The sequence below is a fragment of the Cervus elaphus genome, chromosome 5, assembly GCF_910594005.1.
Source record: "Cervus elaphus chromosome 5, mCerEla1.1, whole genome shotgun sequence".
Taxonomy (NCBI): domain Eukaryota; kingdom Metazoa; phylum Chordata; class Mammalia; order Artiodactyla; family Cervidae; genus Cervus; species Cervus elaphus.
Window position 1 is genome coordinate 109,098,187 of NC_057819.1, and position 17,058 is coordinate 109,115,244.

Sequence of the window (17,058 nt, forward strand, 5' to 3'; positions counted from 1 at the left end):
CTGCAGCAGTTGCTAAAAATAGATGATGCCAGCACCTTTTCCTAATTCCTTTAAGCTTGAGGGGGGACAGCCCACCCCTCCCCCACCTCCTGTGCTGTCTTCTAGCCACACCAGGGTATTACTTCCACCACATCTGGAAGGCCCTCTCTTCTGCTCTATTAGTTGTGCCGCTGACCCCTGCCTCCACCCCTCCTCATGCATCCCTCCAGCCAGCCACCAGACTGTGTGTTTGAAGACCTCATCACCCTGGCGCTCCTGGGGCAGGACTCGCAATGAGGACAGCAGCCACAGTCATGGGGTAGGCCGAGCAGCTCAGCTCCCCTCTCCAAACCCCTGGAGCGGGCAAGAGCCCTACAAGTTTCACATGAGAACACACTGTCCTCAAGGCTTCTCCCAAGGCAGAAGATGGAGTTAAAGTTCTCAGTTCTTGAAGGTAGCAGGTTGCAAACAGTCCCAGTATTCTCTCCTTGGGCTTAGCTATGTTTTAAGCCCTTAGGAAAGCATAAAGGAAGCATGGGTGGTTCCCAGGCAACTTGTCTGATGTAGAGAGCTAGCTTACCCAGATATTTGGGGCAAGTGAGGAAGAGAGGTGGGTGGACCTTATTTGGTTCTTCTAAGGGGGTGTGAATGTGGTCATCTGGGAAGGAGGGCTTTGGAGCTGCTCATGTTCTGAACCAGGGTGTGCATCAGGAGCAAGAGGACCAGATCTCCCAGAGGTCAGCATGGTGGGTGTAAGGAAGAACTTGGGTGCAGTGGGTGCTGGACACAAAAGGCACAGTCAGTGAGGACTAGGAAGGTTCCTCTGTGGTGTCACCATCATCTGGAGGTGTCTTTCTGTCTCGGAAAACTGTACCAGGATTGTCCAGGTCAGTCTGCCCTCCCACAGGTCAGCTGGTCACTCAGAGCTGGCCACCAAGTGCTGTGGCCAGTCCCTCCCAGCGCTGGGCCTGGGTGGGTGGTGGCAGCACATTCTAGTGGTGGCAGTCGCCCCCTCCCTTCTTTCTGGGAGTCTTCTGAAGGGAGGAAGTGGTCTTACCACAGTGGGATGACTGTTGGAGCCACTGGTGTTCTCATCCTGCAGACAGATGCAACCCTGGGTGCCTGTTCGACTGGCCCCATCCTGCTCATCCCTAGCCCCGTTTCCTCTTCAGGCTCCAGGTGAGGTGGGGAAATGCCCCGATGATAGACCTTTTTTCTCCCTTTAGGTCTGAGTTACCTTTGGGGGAAAAAATTAGATTAAGTCCTTGACTAGCAGGGCAGAGGTGGCAGGCTTTGTTTAGAAAGCCTGTTTTTTCCCTTTGTTTTCCCTTTCTATGACTTTCCTGACCTCTGTGCTGTCCTTCTCTTTTTCCCAACACAGTGCCTCAGCATTTGGTGATGACACACAACTCAGTCTGCTCATCACGGGCCTTTTTTTGTGGTTGTGAGGGTCTGGGCACAATGCCTGTTTCCCAAACTGGTGAGCAGAACCAGTTGTTCAGTATATGGTTTGATGGCAGCTCAGAATATTTGAAAATGGGTCCATGATGGAAAATTTGAGGGTTGCAGACACTGTGAGACCAGACAGAACTCTTAACTCTGCAGCTAGAGTTCTTGGTGCTGGCTGGCCAACCATCCTCAGAGCCCTCCCTGCCTCTTTTTCTGGCCAGAGTCCCAAATGGTTGATTCCCTGCTGAATTTCAGCTCGCCATGTAGTTACTGAGCATCTATACTAGGTCAGGCACCATGCTGCTCTGCACATCCGCATAGTAGGTACACACTAGGTTATGTCCTCAGAGCCCAGCTGAGGTCACTGGAGAGAGCGAGGACCAGGACTCTTCCTGTCCCAGAATCTGGACAGAAGTTTAGTTGGCTGTGGGGCAGAGAAAGAGGTTCCAGTTTGGGGGGTTTTGGCTCCATCTCACCCCTGCCCTCTTGTTAGATCAGGCTGCTGTTTGGAAAGCTGTCTTCACCCTAACCCAGTTTTCCCACATGTTGCTCCGAGACTTGAGTCCCAGGCAACGCTTCCTTGGTCTAACCCACATCAGTTTTGCATAATCCGAGCATCATCTGCATAGTTGGCTGATGCCACTCATGACCAGTAAGTAGCCCTGCTTCTCTCTCAGCTGCTCCCCAAGGCCAGGGTGTTAAAATAAATCTGTTCCAGTGTGTGAGTCCCTTTGACAAACACGACTGGCCTGCTGAGCTCAAGCTTTATCCTGCTTCCAGAAGACCATCTGGAACAACTACTTATGGTGCTGTCACACAGCCTGGCTTGACCCCTGTTGTGCCATAAAGGGTCGCTCTTTGAAGAGTAGCCTTCCTTAGCCTTGACTTTTCTGTGCTCCAAGGAGACCTTGGACCAGATGTCTGGGGTGAGACTCAAGAGGAGGAGCCTGTCTACCCAGGAACATTGGAAATAAGGCACAGACATGGTCCCTCTCTTGATGCTCCCAGTTCAGTTGGAGTGGCCAAAGCCCACACCTGTGCACATACCTGCCTGAAGAATACTCAAGGGCAGTGTGTAAGCGGCTTCAAACACAGGGTAACCTACTGTATTAGGTTCCTGAGGCTGATGTAAAAATTACCTCAAACTTAGTGGCTTAAAATGATGGCAGTTTATTGTCATAGTTCTGAAAGTCAAAAGTCTGAATTTCATTCCACTGGGCCAAGATCACGGTGTTGGCTGGGCTATACTCTTCTTTGGAGGCTATCTGGGAGACCCCTTCCTTGCATCTTCCAGCTTCTGGTGGCTGCCGGCATTCTTTGGCTTGTGGCCACATCACTCCACTGTCTGCCTCCATGATCACATCTTCTTCTGTGAGTCACAGGGTCACATCTTCTGTGAGTGTCTCTGTTCCCCTCTTACAAGAACACTTTTAATGGCATTAGGGCCCACCAGGGTAAACTTCCCATCTCAAGAGCCTTAACTTAATTGTATCTGCAAACACTTTCTCATATAAGGTAATAGTAACAGGTCCCAGGGATTAGGACCTGATTTCTTTGGGGGGCCATTTTCAATCTATCACACCTACTGATGTCGCCTACTACTTTGCCCCTTGCTCACTCTATCCCAGCCACACCGATCTCCTTATCGTTCACAAACCTGCCAGACTGGCTCCTGCTTCAGGACCTTTGCACTTGCTGTTCCCTCCATGTGGGTCACTATCACCTGTGATATCTCCGTGGCTCACTCCTCATCGCCTTCATGTTTTCATCAGATTCTCCCTTTTCACTGAGGACTTCCCTGACATTTAAAGTCATGTTCCCCAATCCAACATTCCTATCGTCTTTCTTTTAAAAAAAAAATTTATTTACCTTTGGCTACACTGGGTCTTTGTTGCCGCTCACGGGCTTTCTCTAATTGGCGAGCGGGGGCGACCCTCTAGTTGTGATGTTGCCTGGGCTTCTCACTGCAGTGGCTTTGACTTCTCTTGTTGTGGAGCACCAGGGCTCTAGGCAACAGGCTCAGCAGTTGTGCACAGGTTTAGTTGCTCTGAGGCGTGTGGCATCTTCCCAGACCAGGGAATTGAACCCATGTTCCCTGCATTGGCAGGTGGATTTTTAACCACTAGAGCCCCAGGGCAGTCCCTCCTATCTCCTGTCTTTGCTGTATTTTTCTCTCTTACCTATCACTGTTTAAACTGTGCCTCCACCTAGAATGTACACTCAAAGGGGATGAGAATTTTTGTTCTTTTGTGTGTTGTTATATTCCCTAGCACCTGGAATAGTACCTGATACACAGTTTGCATTCAGTTACTCTTTGTTGAATGCACATGTGATGTGTGCTGTGAACCCACGTGATCAGAGAAGATGCAGAGGGCGGCAGCAGGCCACATGAGGTGGAAAGTTAAGAAGGGCTCCCTGATGGCAAGGCTGGGAAGAGCTGGTAGAGCACACTGCCTTAGTTGGGGACGCCAGACTTAGAGGGTCAGGGGATAAGGAAAGACAGAGGAGATGGAGCCACATTTGTCTGTATGACAGAGAGCCCAGGGTGGAGGGTCAGATGGTGATGTCTGTGGCGAGGGGTGGGTGTTGAGGCAAAGCGATGGGCGATGGCCTTTAGTAGCACAGTTTACAGAGTAGGCAGTAGTTGCCAGGAGATGCTGCTGAGCAGACTGAGGTGCGGTGGACTGAGGACTGAGAGAGGAGAGGATCCCAGCTGCCGTGAGTTTTCACATCCATTCTAGCCTCTAGCGCTGGCCTACACTTCTCCTTCCACCCCCTCACATACCTCAGAAGAAAGAGGCAGTTGAAAAGTTTTCAAGAGATGTTAGTAGACCCGGGGGCAAGCCTGAAGGTGGCTGATTTTCCGCCTTCTCACCACGCACCTGTGGGTGCAGTATCTTCCTAGAGGAGGAGAAACGGGCGACGCCTTAGCCTTTGTCACCCCTCCTCTGCAGCCTCTGCCATCTTTCCAGGGACAACAAGCTTGAGTGGAGCTCAGCTCTAGTGAGCAGAGCTAGTTATATATTGGTTTGGCTTGGAACCCTGGTAGAGAGGAACGTGTGTGCATCTGCCCAGCTCAGGGGCTATGGGAGAGGGGGCTTCTCCTCTCTTTTCAGTATATGCAGTGGTGGGGATTTTCTGAGGCTGTGTCCGCCAATGCTCTGATGGGCATTTGGAAGCAGACCAGCTGCTTGGTTTCCCCTGTCAGAGCCAGCTCCACCTCCAGGCGTTGGGGTACAGCCTGAGTCCACCCTTCTGCGGAAGAAGGGACGGTGGGGCTGCATCTCTGGAGGGTCCCCCTTGTGGTGCTGGCCTCAGAGAAAGGAGTCGAGGCAGTCGTCTCACCCTGGCTGTCTTGCATGGCCCGGCAGAGGTCCTGATGGGTGGGCAGCTGGGAGAAGGAAGAGGCAGAAGGAAGAAGAAGAGAAGGGAGGCTTGGCCCCCTGTGGCCCCTCTCCTGCAGCTGTCGCGCAGGGCAGCCTGCTCCCACAGCCCCACTCAGACTGCCCCCACTGAGCTGTTCTTAACAGCTGTTGGGTGGTGAGTTGTTGGGCTTTTTCCCTCTTATCCTCCCCCTTTTCTGTTTGCAACAACCTCTCGGGGGAGGTCAGCGGATCTGTTGGAGGAGACAGTTCCCAGGCCCTCATGGTTTTGGCAGCTTGTGCAAAGAAGTTAGAGAGGAACTGGTTCCACTGGAGCCTCCCCCTTGGGCCCCTCCCTTGGAATGGAAGTAGGGATGCTGGCGGGGGAGATGGACCATGTCCTCCTCTGCCTCATGCTTACAGTCAACAGCTTCCCCCCTCCAGCGGGGCTCAGGAAGTGGGTCTACAGCTGCCCCTGCCTCCATCCTGGGTCCTCTGTCTTCTGCTCAGTGGGAGGAAGAATGGCGGGCTGAGGGCCTGGTTCTTACAGTGGCAGAGCAGGGCCTAGGAGAAGGAGCTGCGATAGAGCCAAGAGAGATCAGGCGTCTGGGTTGAGTTCAGAATTCTGGCTCCCCCCTTTGTGAAAATCCCTCCTGCCATGTATTCAGGGGGACGCTGGGGCCCCCAACACTCTATGGACAGGGAAACATCCCAGAACAAGCTTGAGGCACTACGCTGCAAGAAGTCTCCTGCTTCAGTCCAAATGGAGAGCCCGGCATCTCTGTTGAGCTTTTCCCTCTCTTATCAATTAGTGACTCCTTAATGGGGTCTCGTCTGGTAACTCGTTTTCATTAGACTCACAGGAACCTGGGCCCGTACTGGGCTCTTAGATGGGCAGGGAATCAGGGATGCCAGCAGTTCCCTGAACTCAAGCTCGTTTAGACCTGGTTAGGATAGAGAGGGACAAAACTCGTCCTCACTGCTGGGGAGAAGCACCTGGACTTTCTGGGGCTATAATCCATGTGCAAAAGTCTTAAGAGAGTAAAGAGCAGGTTGTCCTCATTGGCTTATCAGGGACAGTTTGCTGGAGGATGTGGGAAGAGGCAGTGCAGGTGGAGAAGCCTGAAAGAGTAAGAGGGGCTGGCGGCATCCTGGGGGTTGAGATGAGAGAAGGTGAGAGAAGACCACCCAGAGCCACCACCTCTGTCCTGAAAATGGTGTGTCGCTTCCCCAGGGCTCATTTGAGGAGCTGAGCTGTCTCACTGGGTTTCTCTCCCTGCAGACCCCCCTATCCTGGCAAGAGCTTGAAGGCGAGCGGGCCATCTCCTGCACACACAAGCGCTCAGCATCCTGGGGCAGCACAGACCACCGGAAAGAGGTAACCGCCCTCTTTGATGCCCCGGCCAGGGAAGCTGCCTCTTGTCTCCTCCTAGCACCATCTGCTCCAAAGTGGACCCACATTTTCAGTCTCACCCGCCTTGATCTAGCCTCTTCCTGATGAGATGACGTCTTCGTAGCTGCCTCCCAGCCTCCTGGTGGCCTGGATTTATGAGCCCAAGCCCTCCTGTAGGCAGGGGCTTGGCCCGAACCTACTGCTGCCCTCCAACAGCCAAGCTCAGGGTGGGGGTGGCCATTGTTCCCACTTCACTTTGAGGTTGCATCCAGATAAGCAGTTCAGAGACCGGAGAGAGACAGAGAACAAGTTTTCTGGGAATTGGAAGCCTCCAACCTCACTACTTAGCCACTCATCCAGCCTTATTTTTAAAAGAGAAAAAATAAATAAATAAAAGCAGAGAAAACTAGTGAAAATAGTGATAGGTTCCCAAACACTCCTTCCTGGCCCTCCCTCCCTCTCATGAAGGCCCTTGGGGTTTGAGGGTGAGGAGAGAAAAAGCCATAGACTGGATTCCAAGGCTCCCACCCCAGGAGGACCAGCTTGCCAGGGGTCACCGTTTATAGGGCAGTAGCTTCTGCCCTCTTGGCTGCAAGAACAGAAGGAGAATTGTTGTTGTTGTTGAGTCGCTCAGTCACGTCTGACTCTCTGCCACCCCACGGACTGCAGCACGCCAGGTTTCCCTGTCCTGCATATTCTCCCAGTAGGAGAATATGAAATATTTAAGGCTAGTGGGAAATACAAAGTATTTGCAATTTGTAATTATCAGAATGTTTACATTAAGGATCAGTAGGTCCAGAATTACAAAGTGACTGGGATAACTTTCGAAGTTGTTGATGATGCTCCATAATTGTTACCGGATGTGAAGTTGGGACAAAAGCTGATATTCCTTCTGGAGAGGCTGCTCCTTGGTCAGCACAGTCTACTTTAAAATGGGGGCAGGGGGAGCTCCCCTGGTGGTCCAGTGGTTAAGAATCCTCCTTGCAATGCAAGGGACACCAGTTCCATCCCTGATCCAGGAAGATCCCACATGCCCACAGAGCAACTTGGCCTGTGTGCCATACTGAGCCAGCCCTCTAGAGCCTGAGAGCTGCAGCTACTGAAGCCCATGTGTCTAGAGCCCATCTCCACAGCAAGAGGAACCACTGCAATGAGAAACCCACGTGCTGCAACAAAGAGTAGCCCCAGCTCAGGGGCCACAACAAGAAAAAGCCCTCGAGCAGCAGGGAAGACCCACCACAGCCCCTGCCCCCCAAATAATAATCATAATAAAATAGGGGGAATTCCTTCTGTCCTTCCTGGTTCCAGGGCCTCTGAGATAGCTGTGAATATACTTTGAGGAGTGAATGTAAAAACATCATTTCCCATTTTTATTAATAGAGTAGTTTTCCATGCCTTTGGAATCTGTGAAAGACAAAAATGGTTTCAGTGTTGTATATTTTTAATTTTTTTGAACCTGAGCCACCTGTGGAAAAACATGGTAATTCAAAACATCCAAAAAAAAAAAAAAATCCAATAATCTGGTCAATATGGTGTCTAGCTTGCCTGGTGAGCATAGCATCACAGATTTGAACACCACTGAAGTATTTTGAGATGGAAGATTAACTTCCGTCTTCTTTTTATTTATTTTATGTATCCTGAGCTTTTGGCAGGAGCCACTCCTGAGAGAGAGGCTTCCCAGGTGTCGCTAGTGGTAAAGCACCTGCCTGCCAGTGCAGGAAGTGAAAGAGATGTGGGGTTTGATCCCTGGGGTGGGAAGATCCCCTGGAGGAGGGCATGGCAACCCACTCCAGTATTCTTGCCTGGAGAATACCATGGACAGAGGAGCCTGGCAGGCCACAGTGCATGGGCTCGCACACAGTCAGACACTCCTGAAGCGACTTTGCACGCACACCTGGGAGGGGGGACCCAGTGCACCTTTGCTTTGCTTCACCTGCCTGTCCTCTCCCCTCTGCTGGCCGCCAGATCACCAAGTTGAAGCAACAGCTGCAGAGGACAAAGCTGAGCCGCAGTGGGAAAGAGAAGGAGCGGGGCTCCCCACTCCAAGGGGACCATGCCGTGCGGGGAGCACTGAGGGTACGTCTGTCCCCCAGCCCTCTCCCCGCCCATCCTCCGTGCTGGGCCCCCTGGCGCGGGCAGGTCCTCCGAGCCCTTCCTCGCTGCAGGGCCTGAGTGCCGGGGGAAGTTCTGATTCAACATTGGAAAGGGCACATGCTGCATGTCTCTGTCCTCCATCCCCACCCCTTGAACACTTGAGGCTGCAGTGCAGAGTCTAAAAGCACACTCTGGACCTCTGCCTTATAGAGAAAGCCCCACTGAATTGGTAACTGTCCCCAAACTCTCCTTTACCCACTTGGTTCTGCTGTGTAGACAAGACTGTTACCCACTGGTCAGAACTGATACCTGGATGGGGTCTGATGGGGTTCAGTGATGGCCTCATCTGCCTCCTCCTCAGGCATCCCCTCCCAGCTTCCCCGCAGGGTCCCCTGTCCTGAGACTCAGCCCCTGCCTGCACCGGAGCCTGGAAGGGCTCAACCAAGAGCTGGAGGAGGTGTTTGTGAAGGACCAGGGTGAAGAAGAGCTGCTGCGGGTGAGTGGGGGCCACACCCTGGGTGCACAGACAGCCGCATCTTGCTGAGTCTGGACACCGTCTGGGCGTGCACAGGCCATGCGCCTGTCAACAGAGCAGCGTGCCAACACCCCACCATGGGAGGAACACAAATGGGGTTTATTAGACTCAAATGGACTTGACCACAAGAACAGCAGAGCTGGGTGGGTGAAGCTGGGAAGGCTTTGGGGCAGTGAGTAGAAAGAGAAGGAGTAGGGGTTGGCAGAGAGGAGGGCCCCTGGCTGGGAGGAGCGGAATAGGCGTCACTTTTCAGCCAAAGCACCAGCTCAGTGCTCCTGGCGCCCTCGTCACTGTCACCATCACCACCACCCAGCTGTGCCCGAGTTACTGCTTCCCTTTCCTCCATTGCTACCTGGTCACACGGGTTCATCCTTCATACCCGGCTGCCTTTTGCAGCCTTCTCCCCCCCTCCACTCCCAGACGGATTATTTGCTCCCTTTTCTGCAGTCTCAGGCACATTTTTATACTGACACAGGACAACTGGGGAATGCCAGTTGGGCAGTATTAATATAATTCTAATGGGCACACTCCTCAGTTTATGATTTACTTGCTGGTTGATTTTTAATGTGCATATATGTAGGATTTTACACGTGCATACAGATTGGTGAGCTGTTGATACAAGTACGATTGAATGTTAAAACAGGGAGTGTGTATTTAATACATGATACTAACCTGCACATTTTTACTGCAGTGGCCCTACGGTGTCCGGCTGGCTTGCCCCTTTTCGTGCCCCCATGTGTTGTTCACCTTTGTGTTCCCAGAGCCAACACAGGAGGCTCCTGCCCTCGTGAGGCATACAGCCTAGTGGGAGCCACACATGGATGAAACCATAAAATGTGTGGTTATAACGTGCTGTCCATGAGGGAAAAGAACAAAGCGCCCTGATGGAGGTGGTTGGGAAAGTCAGGGAGGTGAAGAAATGGTGTCACCATGTTGTGAATAGAGGACCAGGACAATGGCGAGGGGAGGATCCTAAGGGTCCCTACAGTCCTGATGGCCTGACGGGACAGGCCTGAGAGTCCCCATCCCCACTCTTCCTCGGCAGATCCTTGAAATCCCTGATGGGCACCGCGCCCCAGCTCCCCCCCAGAGCGGCAGCTGTGATCACCCCCTCCTCCTCCTGGAGCCTGGAAACCTTGCCAGCTCTCCCTCCATGCCCCTGGCATCCCCCCAGCCTTCTGGCCAGACCAGCCGTGAGGAACACCGGGGTGCAGCTGAGGAGCTGGCGTCCGTCCCCAACGACAAAGGTAAGCTGGGGAGGCCAAGGCCGCATGGCCCATGCTGAGTATGGGGTCACCTCTGCACCCTTTCCCAACTCGTCAGCTTCTGGCCGGGCACTTTTACTCACTAACCAGCTAGAATATCTTCATTCTGTATGTTATATTGATCCTTGATATAGATTTTGATTTATAACTTATACGAAGCTTCTGCACTTACAGTTTTATTTAATTTTTACTTGTAATCCAGAGAAGCAGTCCCTCCCACCTCCATTTTTTGGCTGAGGTCTGGCCGTAGTGGAGAACCCATGAGCCCATCAAGAGTTGATGGTACCCATAACCAGGCACACATCTCAGGGCAGGTGTGAGCGCTACAGATAAAAGAATGACTCTTGCCCTTGGCCACACAGTCTGACCCAGATCAAAACCCAAGCTTTCTCACTCCAGATCTCCACTTTGTACTTCCTCCGTGATCGCATCACTGAGAGGATAAGACACGAGTCCTCTTTCCTGTGTGAATGATCCTAACATTCTAACACGCAGGCACTGTTGCCTGCATCACCTGACTTGATCCTCACAGCAGCCCCATCAGGTAGGCCGGTCAAAGGCATGATCTGACAATACAGAGGTGAACAGAGCATAGAATAATAATAAATGTGAGATAAACACAGATAAAGTCAATATTTGAAACCTCAGCAAAGTACATTTGCTGTACTTTGTTAAAATGAGAGGAATCTTATCCCACAAGTGGGGTGAGTAAAGATTGCTTGTCTGAGTCAGTAGAAGGGCTCTTCCTGGAAGAAGGGATAGATTTTCAAGACCGTGGAAAGGAAGAAGCTGTGGTATGTTGGCAGGCAGGGTGGTGCAGTCTTGGAAGAAGGCAGAGACACAGACGTTAGGATTCTTTTCAATCTGAGACTTGGAGTTCCAATCGCAGTCTACCTCCGGGGCATATGGAATTGGTATTAGACCAGACTTTTCCCTCAATTCAACTGTATTTTTTTACCCTGTATAACAGAAGCTATAATTTTGTAAGCTGCCTCAAAGATGTTTTAAGGTAGAGCCTAGACAAACAATCTGGATGAACAGAACCACTGCCCCTCACAGTGCCATGTCTCCCAGTCCCGCCCATTTACACCCAGGCCTGAGCCTGGGGAAGCTGAGACTTCCTTTGGGGCCACTCGACTCAGCCTTACTCTGTGTGCAGCTTCCTCTCCAGGCCACCCCACCTTCCTTGAAGAGGGCAGCCCATCTCCAGTTCTTGCTTTTGCTGCCTCCCCTCGGCCCAATCACAGCTATGTCTTCAAACGGGAGCCCCCAGAAGGCTGTGAGAGAGTACGGGTGTTTGAAGAGGCCACGTGAGTACCTCAGCCGGTTGGTGGGGGTCTGGGCATGCGAGGGAGGGGGCCAGAGTGTTGGCTGAGCCCTATGGTGTCCCACCAGATAGGCCCCTCTTCAGGCTCGGACTCCCTCTTGTCAGGAGACACTGTCAGCCATAGACAATCAGTACTGCAGTTTTTCCATGATCAAACTTGTTGACATTACCTCCTCTGAGCACCTTATCATGATCTCCATAGAAACCTGCTCTCTGCCCACATGCCAGCCACAAGCGCAGCAGGAGCTGGAAAGGAAAGAGATCTGAAACTTAAACCCTTGGTTTCTTCTATTTTTTTTCCATCCCCACGGAAGGTGTGAGAATTTGTTAGACCATAATGAGAGAGAGAGAGAACATATTAGTAATTCTCTTCAGGCAGAGTTTAGAAGTGCCTCATGCCCACTGGCATGGCCGGGGGAGCCTAAAGAGCTTTCATACTGCTTCTGAGTCAAATCTTCACCCTGCAGCTGCAGTGGTTCAAGTGTCATGAACTTCCCGACAGAAATTTCCAGTTCTTGCAAGTAAGGACTATGGAATATTCCCAAACCAGCCTGGACAATTCAGAAGTCATTCTTAAATTGATTTCTTTACTACTGTTCCCTCCCATTAGCAGAGAGAAGCCAGAGCCAAAGCTTTCCAAATGCTCATGGCCCCGCTTAGCAGGAGCTGGGAAGAGAGCTCATCACATTCCCGCTACCACTGTAATGTTCCTTGGGGCCATTTCACAGTGGAAGCTATAGTTTCGACAGCAGTCAGGAAGTTCAGTTATGGTCTGTGAGTGGAGATTTAGCCAGGACAGGGCTTGGGGGCTTGATGGCTCTATCTGTATCCCAGATAAGGGACAGGATGACCCTTGGTAATAGCAGGAGGTACATACTTAAGCCAGAGGGAGTTACGGGGAAAATCATGGGCACTGGGGGTTTGCTCGCATCATCACTGTTGCCATTTCTCCTGGAATCCTCAGTCCTCTGGGGTGGTGAGAGGGAAAAGGCCAGATCTTATAGCTGAAGCAGACTCTGGACCCTGTCTCCTTCCCCAGTGCACGGTATAGTTGAATGATTACAGACTGGAATTGCTCGTGACAATTAGGCTGCTGCTTAACTTTATTCTTTTATAGGCTCTTAAGGCCAGAAGAGGGGTAAAGCCATCTCATCCAGCTTCTTGCCCCTATGTTAACTCTTTTAAGCGAGGTGGTGAGCCGTCAGTTACTTTCTAAGATATCCTGCGACAGAAATTCTCAACTCATTGGCGTCTCTTCATTGTATGAACTTTCCTACTGGGGAGTTCTTCTGTTTAGTCGTTCTTCTTTCATGTTTTCCTCTTCCTGGCTGCCTAGCCAGTAAGAGAGCCTGGATTTCCCAGGGAGGGAATCAAGCTGTTCAGGGTCATGCTGGTTGTCATGTCCTTTGAGCGTTACTGGGTCTTCCCTCGGTCACCCTCCTCCTGTGTGCCTGTTTAGGTCGAGGGCATGCCCTCTCCTGCCCATCCCCTGCCTCTTCCTAAAGTGGGATTCTTGTAAGTCCATCTCAGTCAGGGGACACCTTGCCACTGCGGAGTTCTCTGGGACCCCAGGCTTCCAAACACACCCCACACATGGGCCCTCCCTTCCTTCCACCTTTCCTCCCACCTCCCACACTGGGCCAACATCTGCCCTCCTCCACATGCCTTGCTCTTCTCCCTGGGTTTGGGATGGTTAGAATTAAAATTAAATGGTACTACAATTAAAATGGTGATCAGTTTATCAAGCTGCGCACTGAGTGCATTTTTCTTTGTGTATATGTTACACTTCAAGAAAAAGTTAGGCAATGGGAAGCTCTGGCACAGAGCTCGACTGTCTTCTCACATGTTTGTGTTCTTGCCTGGAATCCTCACAACCGGCAGCTTCTTGGGGCTCTTCACCCTTGAAGCATGGCCAGACATTCTTTTGGGGGAAAGAACCTTTTTTTTTTATCATAAGGATTCCTTACTCTAGAACTCTCTGACCTGACCTGTTTTAATCCTTCCATTTCCCCTACGTGATCGACAGAGTAGGAATTCTTCCCACGTTAGGTGAGGCAGGTTAGGCCAAGAGCACGTCGTAAGTTAGAACCTAGATCTGCTGATAAGGTCTAACTGCTGTCCTTTGCTTTCAGCAAGGGTTTTTGAAAATCATACCTTTTAAATCCTTTCAATCTGCTCAAGAATTAGATTTTTGAGGCCCGGAGATTTCAATGAGGGGTAGTTTTCCTCTGAGGGGACATCTGGCAACGTCAAGAGGCATTTTTGGTTGTCACAGCATGGGGTAGTAGTGCTACTGGCATACAGTGGGTAGAGGCCAGGGATGCTATCAAACATCCTAGGATGCACAGGATAGTTCCCCACAGGCAAGAGTTATCCAGCTCCAAACGCCAATAATGGGGAGGCTGAGAATCTCAGCTTCAGGCTATAAAAAGTCTAAGAAAGTCACTTTGCTAGGATCTCTGTTTTCAGGCAAGAGGTCTGCCCCCAAAACACTGTTCACTGATAAAAATCTCTCAAATTAAAAGGTCTCTCAGTCTCTTCTTCTAGAATCACAGTCAGGAAGTTCTCCTTCCTGTCTAGCTTTAATCCCTTCTGTTTTTAGCTAAAGTAGATTTCCGGTTGTTTAGCCCTGTTTCTAAAACATGGAGAGCTGAGGGGCCTAAACACTGGTTGTTGCTCAGTAGCCTGTCGTTTTTTTTGATCAAGCTACCAACCTGCTGGAACAGAGACCCAGCTTCCCTGACGCTGCGACGCCTCTCATCCCTTCTCACTGGCTGTTTGTGTTTCTGTCTCCATCCTCCAGGTCCCCAGGTCCTGACCTGGCCTTCCTGACTTCCTGTCCTGACAAGAACAAAGTCCATTTCAACCCAACCGGCTCAGCCTTCTGCCCCGTCAACTTGATGAAGCCCCTCTTCCCCAGCATGGGCTTCATCTTCCGTAACTGCCCCTCAAGCCCGGGCTCCCCGCTTCCCCCTGCCAGCTCCAGGCCACCGCCTCGGAAGGATCCAGAGGCCTCCAAGGCCTCCTCACTGCCCTTTGAGCCGTGGCAGCGCACCCCACCATCAGAAGAGCCTGTGCTTTTCCAGAGCTCCCTGGTGGTCTGAGGGAGCTTTACCTCCACTTTACCATGGAGACCAGTGCCTTGGTGGCAGGACCCTCCCTAGCTCCCCTGAGGTGGGGATGAAGGAGCCCTTCCCTCTCGGCCTTTGAGCACTTTCATTTATTGTGTCAAAGCCCTGGGTCCTCTTTCTGATGAACACTGGCCCCTTCAAATGTGAGGGGACCTGCTTTGTCCACTAATAGCTGGGCAGCTCACAAGTCACACCTGTGTTCTTGCCACCTCTCTCACTTGGTGGAAAACTCACCCAGAAGGTCTTGGGTCCCCCACTCCTGGGTATGAGTCCAAAGGGCTGTGTACAGGACCCTTGTCTTTATCATGGAGTGAGCTGGCCATGGTTGAAGGAGAGGGGACACCACAGATTTCCTTCCCTCTCCTTCAGACATAGACAAGGAGACCCAAACAGATACCCCCATCCTCTCAGTCCCATCTGCATGCCACCCTCTCACTGGAGGAGCTGACCAAAGCAGCCTGAAAGGGCCATGACACTTGACCAATCCAGCTGCTGGCAGAGGGGGAACCAGGTGTTTTCCCAAGTGGCATTTTCATCTCGCTTTCACCCTAAGATTGTCTTAAGTAGCAGCCCAGCCTGCCCAACCCCAGGTGGGTCGTGGGGGAGAGGGAGAGCTGGCATTCCTCTGGGTGGCAAATGGCGACTCTCCACCCTCCACCTGCCCCAGGACTGGGTTCGATTAGGAAAATGCCTATTTTTCTTGTATCGATGTAGAAACTCTATTTTCTCCCAAAGACACTATTTTTGCAGCTGTTTGAAGTTTGTATATTTTCCGTACTGCAGAGCTTACACAAAATTGAAGAATGTTAATGTTCAAGTTTTATTATCCTGTGTTTAGAAGGTTTTTTTTTTTTTTTTGCAGATCTTGGTGTTAATAGACCAAATAAATAAGTATTCCCAGCAGCTAGAGTTTCTGTTAAATATTTTGGGGGTTAGGGAGCAGGATGGAGATTGAGGGTATCATTCATTAATCACTTCATCCATGTCTTCAAGAGGTGCCTTTACTTAACACATAATGTTGGGTGGATGGGTCCAAAGTCTGTGTCCTCAGGACAGCAGGCTTGCCTTCTCTACGTGGACACATAAACAGTGCAGCCAGGGAAGGGATATCCTGAATGAAGAGTGCGGTGGATGGGGGGTGAAGGAGTTAGTGGGGGAAGTCATCCTTTCTTGGGTGAGTCTGGAAAAACACCCTAACAGAGAGTAGATTTTACCTGGGAAATGAAGGTGACCAAGGGGAAACAGTTTGGCAATTTACAAGACAAGGGAATGGCATTCAGATTGAATCTCTGGGCACAGTTTTAGGGAAGCTTTAGCTCCTTCTGAGTGTTCTTTTCACATGAGTGAGCACCTACAACACAGATGGTAGAAGAAACTGTTCTGGTCCTCTTGCAGCCTATCAGCTTTATAGTGCCCCACCTGTAAGGGCTTTGTGGGGGAAATGAGAATAACCAACCCACCATTCTGTTAGTGATTTGCAATTTACAAAGCATTTTCACAAAGACATTATCCCCATTGTATGGGTAAAAAGTTGACTACCTTAAGGGCAGTCATAATAACTACAATTGCATCTATCTCATAAAACCTCAAAACAAACCAGGCTATCCCAACTACCATGAATTAGCTAGGTAAGCAACAGATACACTATAAAATGCTTTACTTAAAAGGTCATTGAAATATCATAAACCATCTGATGTGATAAATCCCACTGTACTAATAAGGGAAGGACAAATGGGGGAGCTAGGATTGGGAACCAGATCATTTGATTCCAGTGCCCATTCTTCTAACCACAGTACTCTCCCAGTTATTATATTTCCATTAATTTCAACTGAGGAAACTTGACTCAGAGGTCAGATGAATTGTTTGAAGTCCCAGCTAGGAAAAAGGCAGAGCTGGGACTGGAACCCTAGCTTGGTGCCCAGGAATCATCAGCTAATTCAGTAGAGGAAGCCACTGGGTAAGAGAGCAAAAGTGTGGGGGTCCCCCTCCCCAATTAACATAAAGGAGACAGAGCTGGGGACAGACCCTATTTCTACTTCTTGCCCCTCCCCTGAAAGATGTTTGGCCTCCCCCCAAAGTCTTAGTGAGTCAGGCCCAGAGGGATGGGTGTGGTGCTGCCCCGAGTTTCCTTCCTTTGCCTGAGGCCGTGCCAGAGAAGTAGGCTGCTGGAAGGGGAGAAGAAGCCTCTACCCAGAGAGCAGCCCAGAGTCCAGTGACTACCGTGGGGCTTGAGGCTGGTAGTCGCAAACCCTGGGGTTAGTCTGGCTTTAGCTCCTGGTGTCATCAGGTGGGGGCCCAATAGGCGTTCATTAATGCAGGAGGGTTTGCTCCCTTGCTGGTGAGTTGTAAGACCCTGAAGAAAATCCACTTCAGCAAGCTTCCATTTCCATCTCTAGATGTGAGGAAATAAGATCAGAGTTGAGAACGAGTCATGACTAACAAATACCTTAAACTTGCACAGCACACTTTTACAGTTTATAAAACACTTTCACCAAGCTCAGCTCATTTGATCCTCAACAGTCA

General features: G+C 50.9%; 1 protein-coding gene across 2 annotated transcripts in view; it reads left to right on the top strand.

Annotated features, from left to right (window-relative positions):
* FAM117A (family with sequence similarity 117 member A) overlaps positions 1–15,438 on the top strand; it is a 42,658-nt gene extending 27,220 nt beyond the window's left edge. For both annotated transcript variants that reach the window (XM_043904236.1, XM_043904237.1), the window contains exons 3-8: positions 6,073–6,168; positions 8,149–8,259; positions 8,639–8,773; positions 9,858–10,059; positions 11,237–11,387; positions 14,208–15,438. In XM_043904236.1, the coding sequence (XP_043760171.1) occupies positions 6,073–6,168; positions 8,149–8,259; positions 8,639–8,773; positions 9,858–10,059; positions 11,237–11,387; positions 14,208–14,508 (996 nt within the window). In that variant the 3' untranslated portion in view covers positions 14,509–15,438. The remainder of the gene's footprint in view (positions 1–6,072; positions 6,169–8,148; positions 8,260–8,638; positions 8,774–9,857; positions 10,060–11,236; positions 11,388–14,207) is intronic.
* Positions 15,439–17,058: the final 1,620 nt, after the last annotated feature.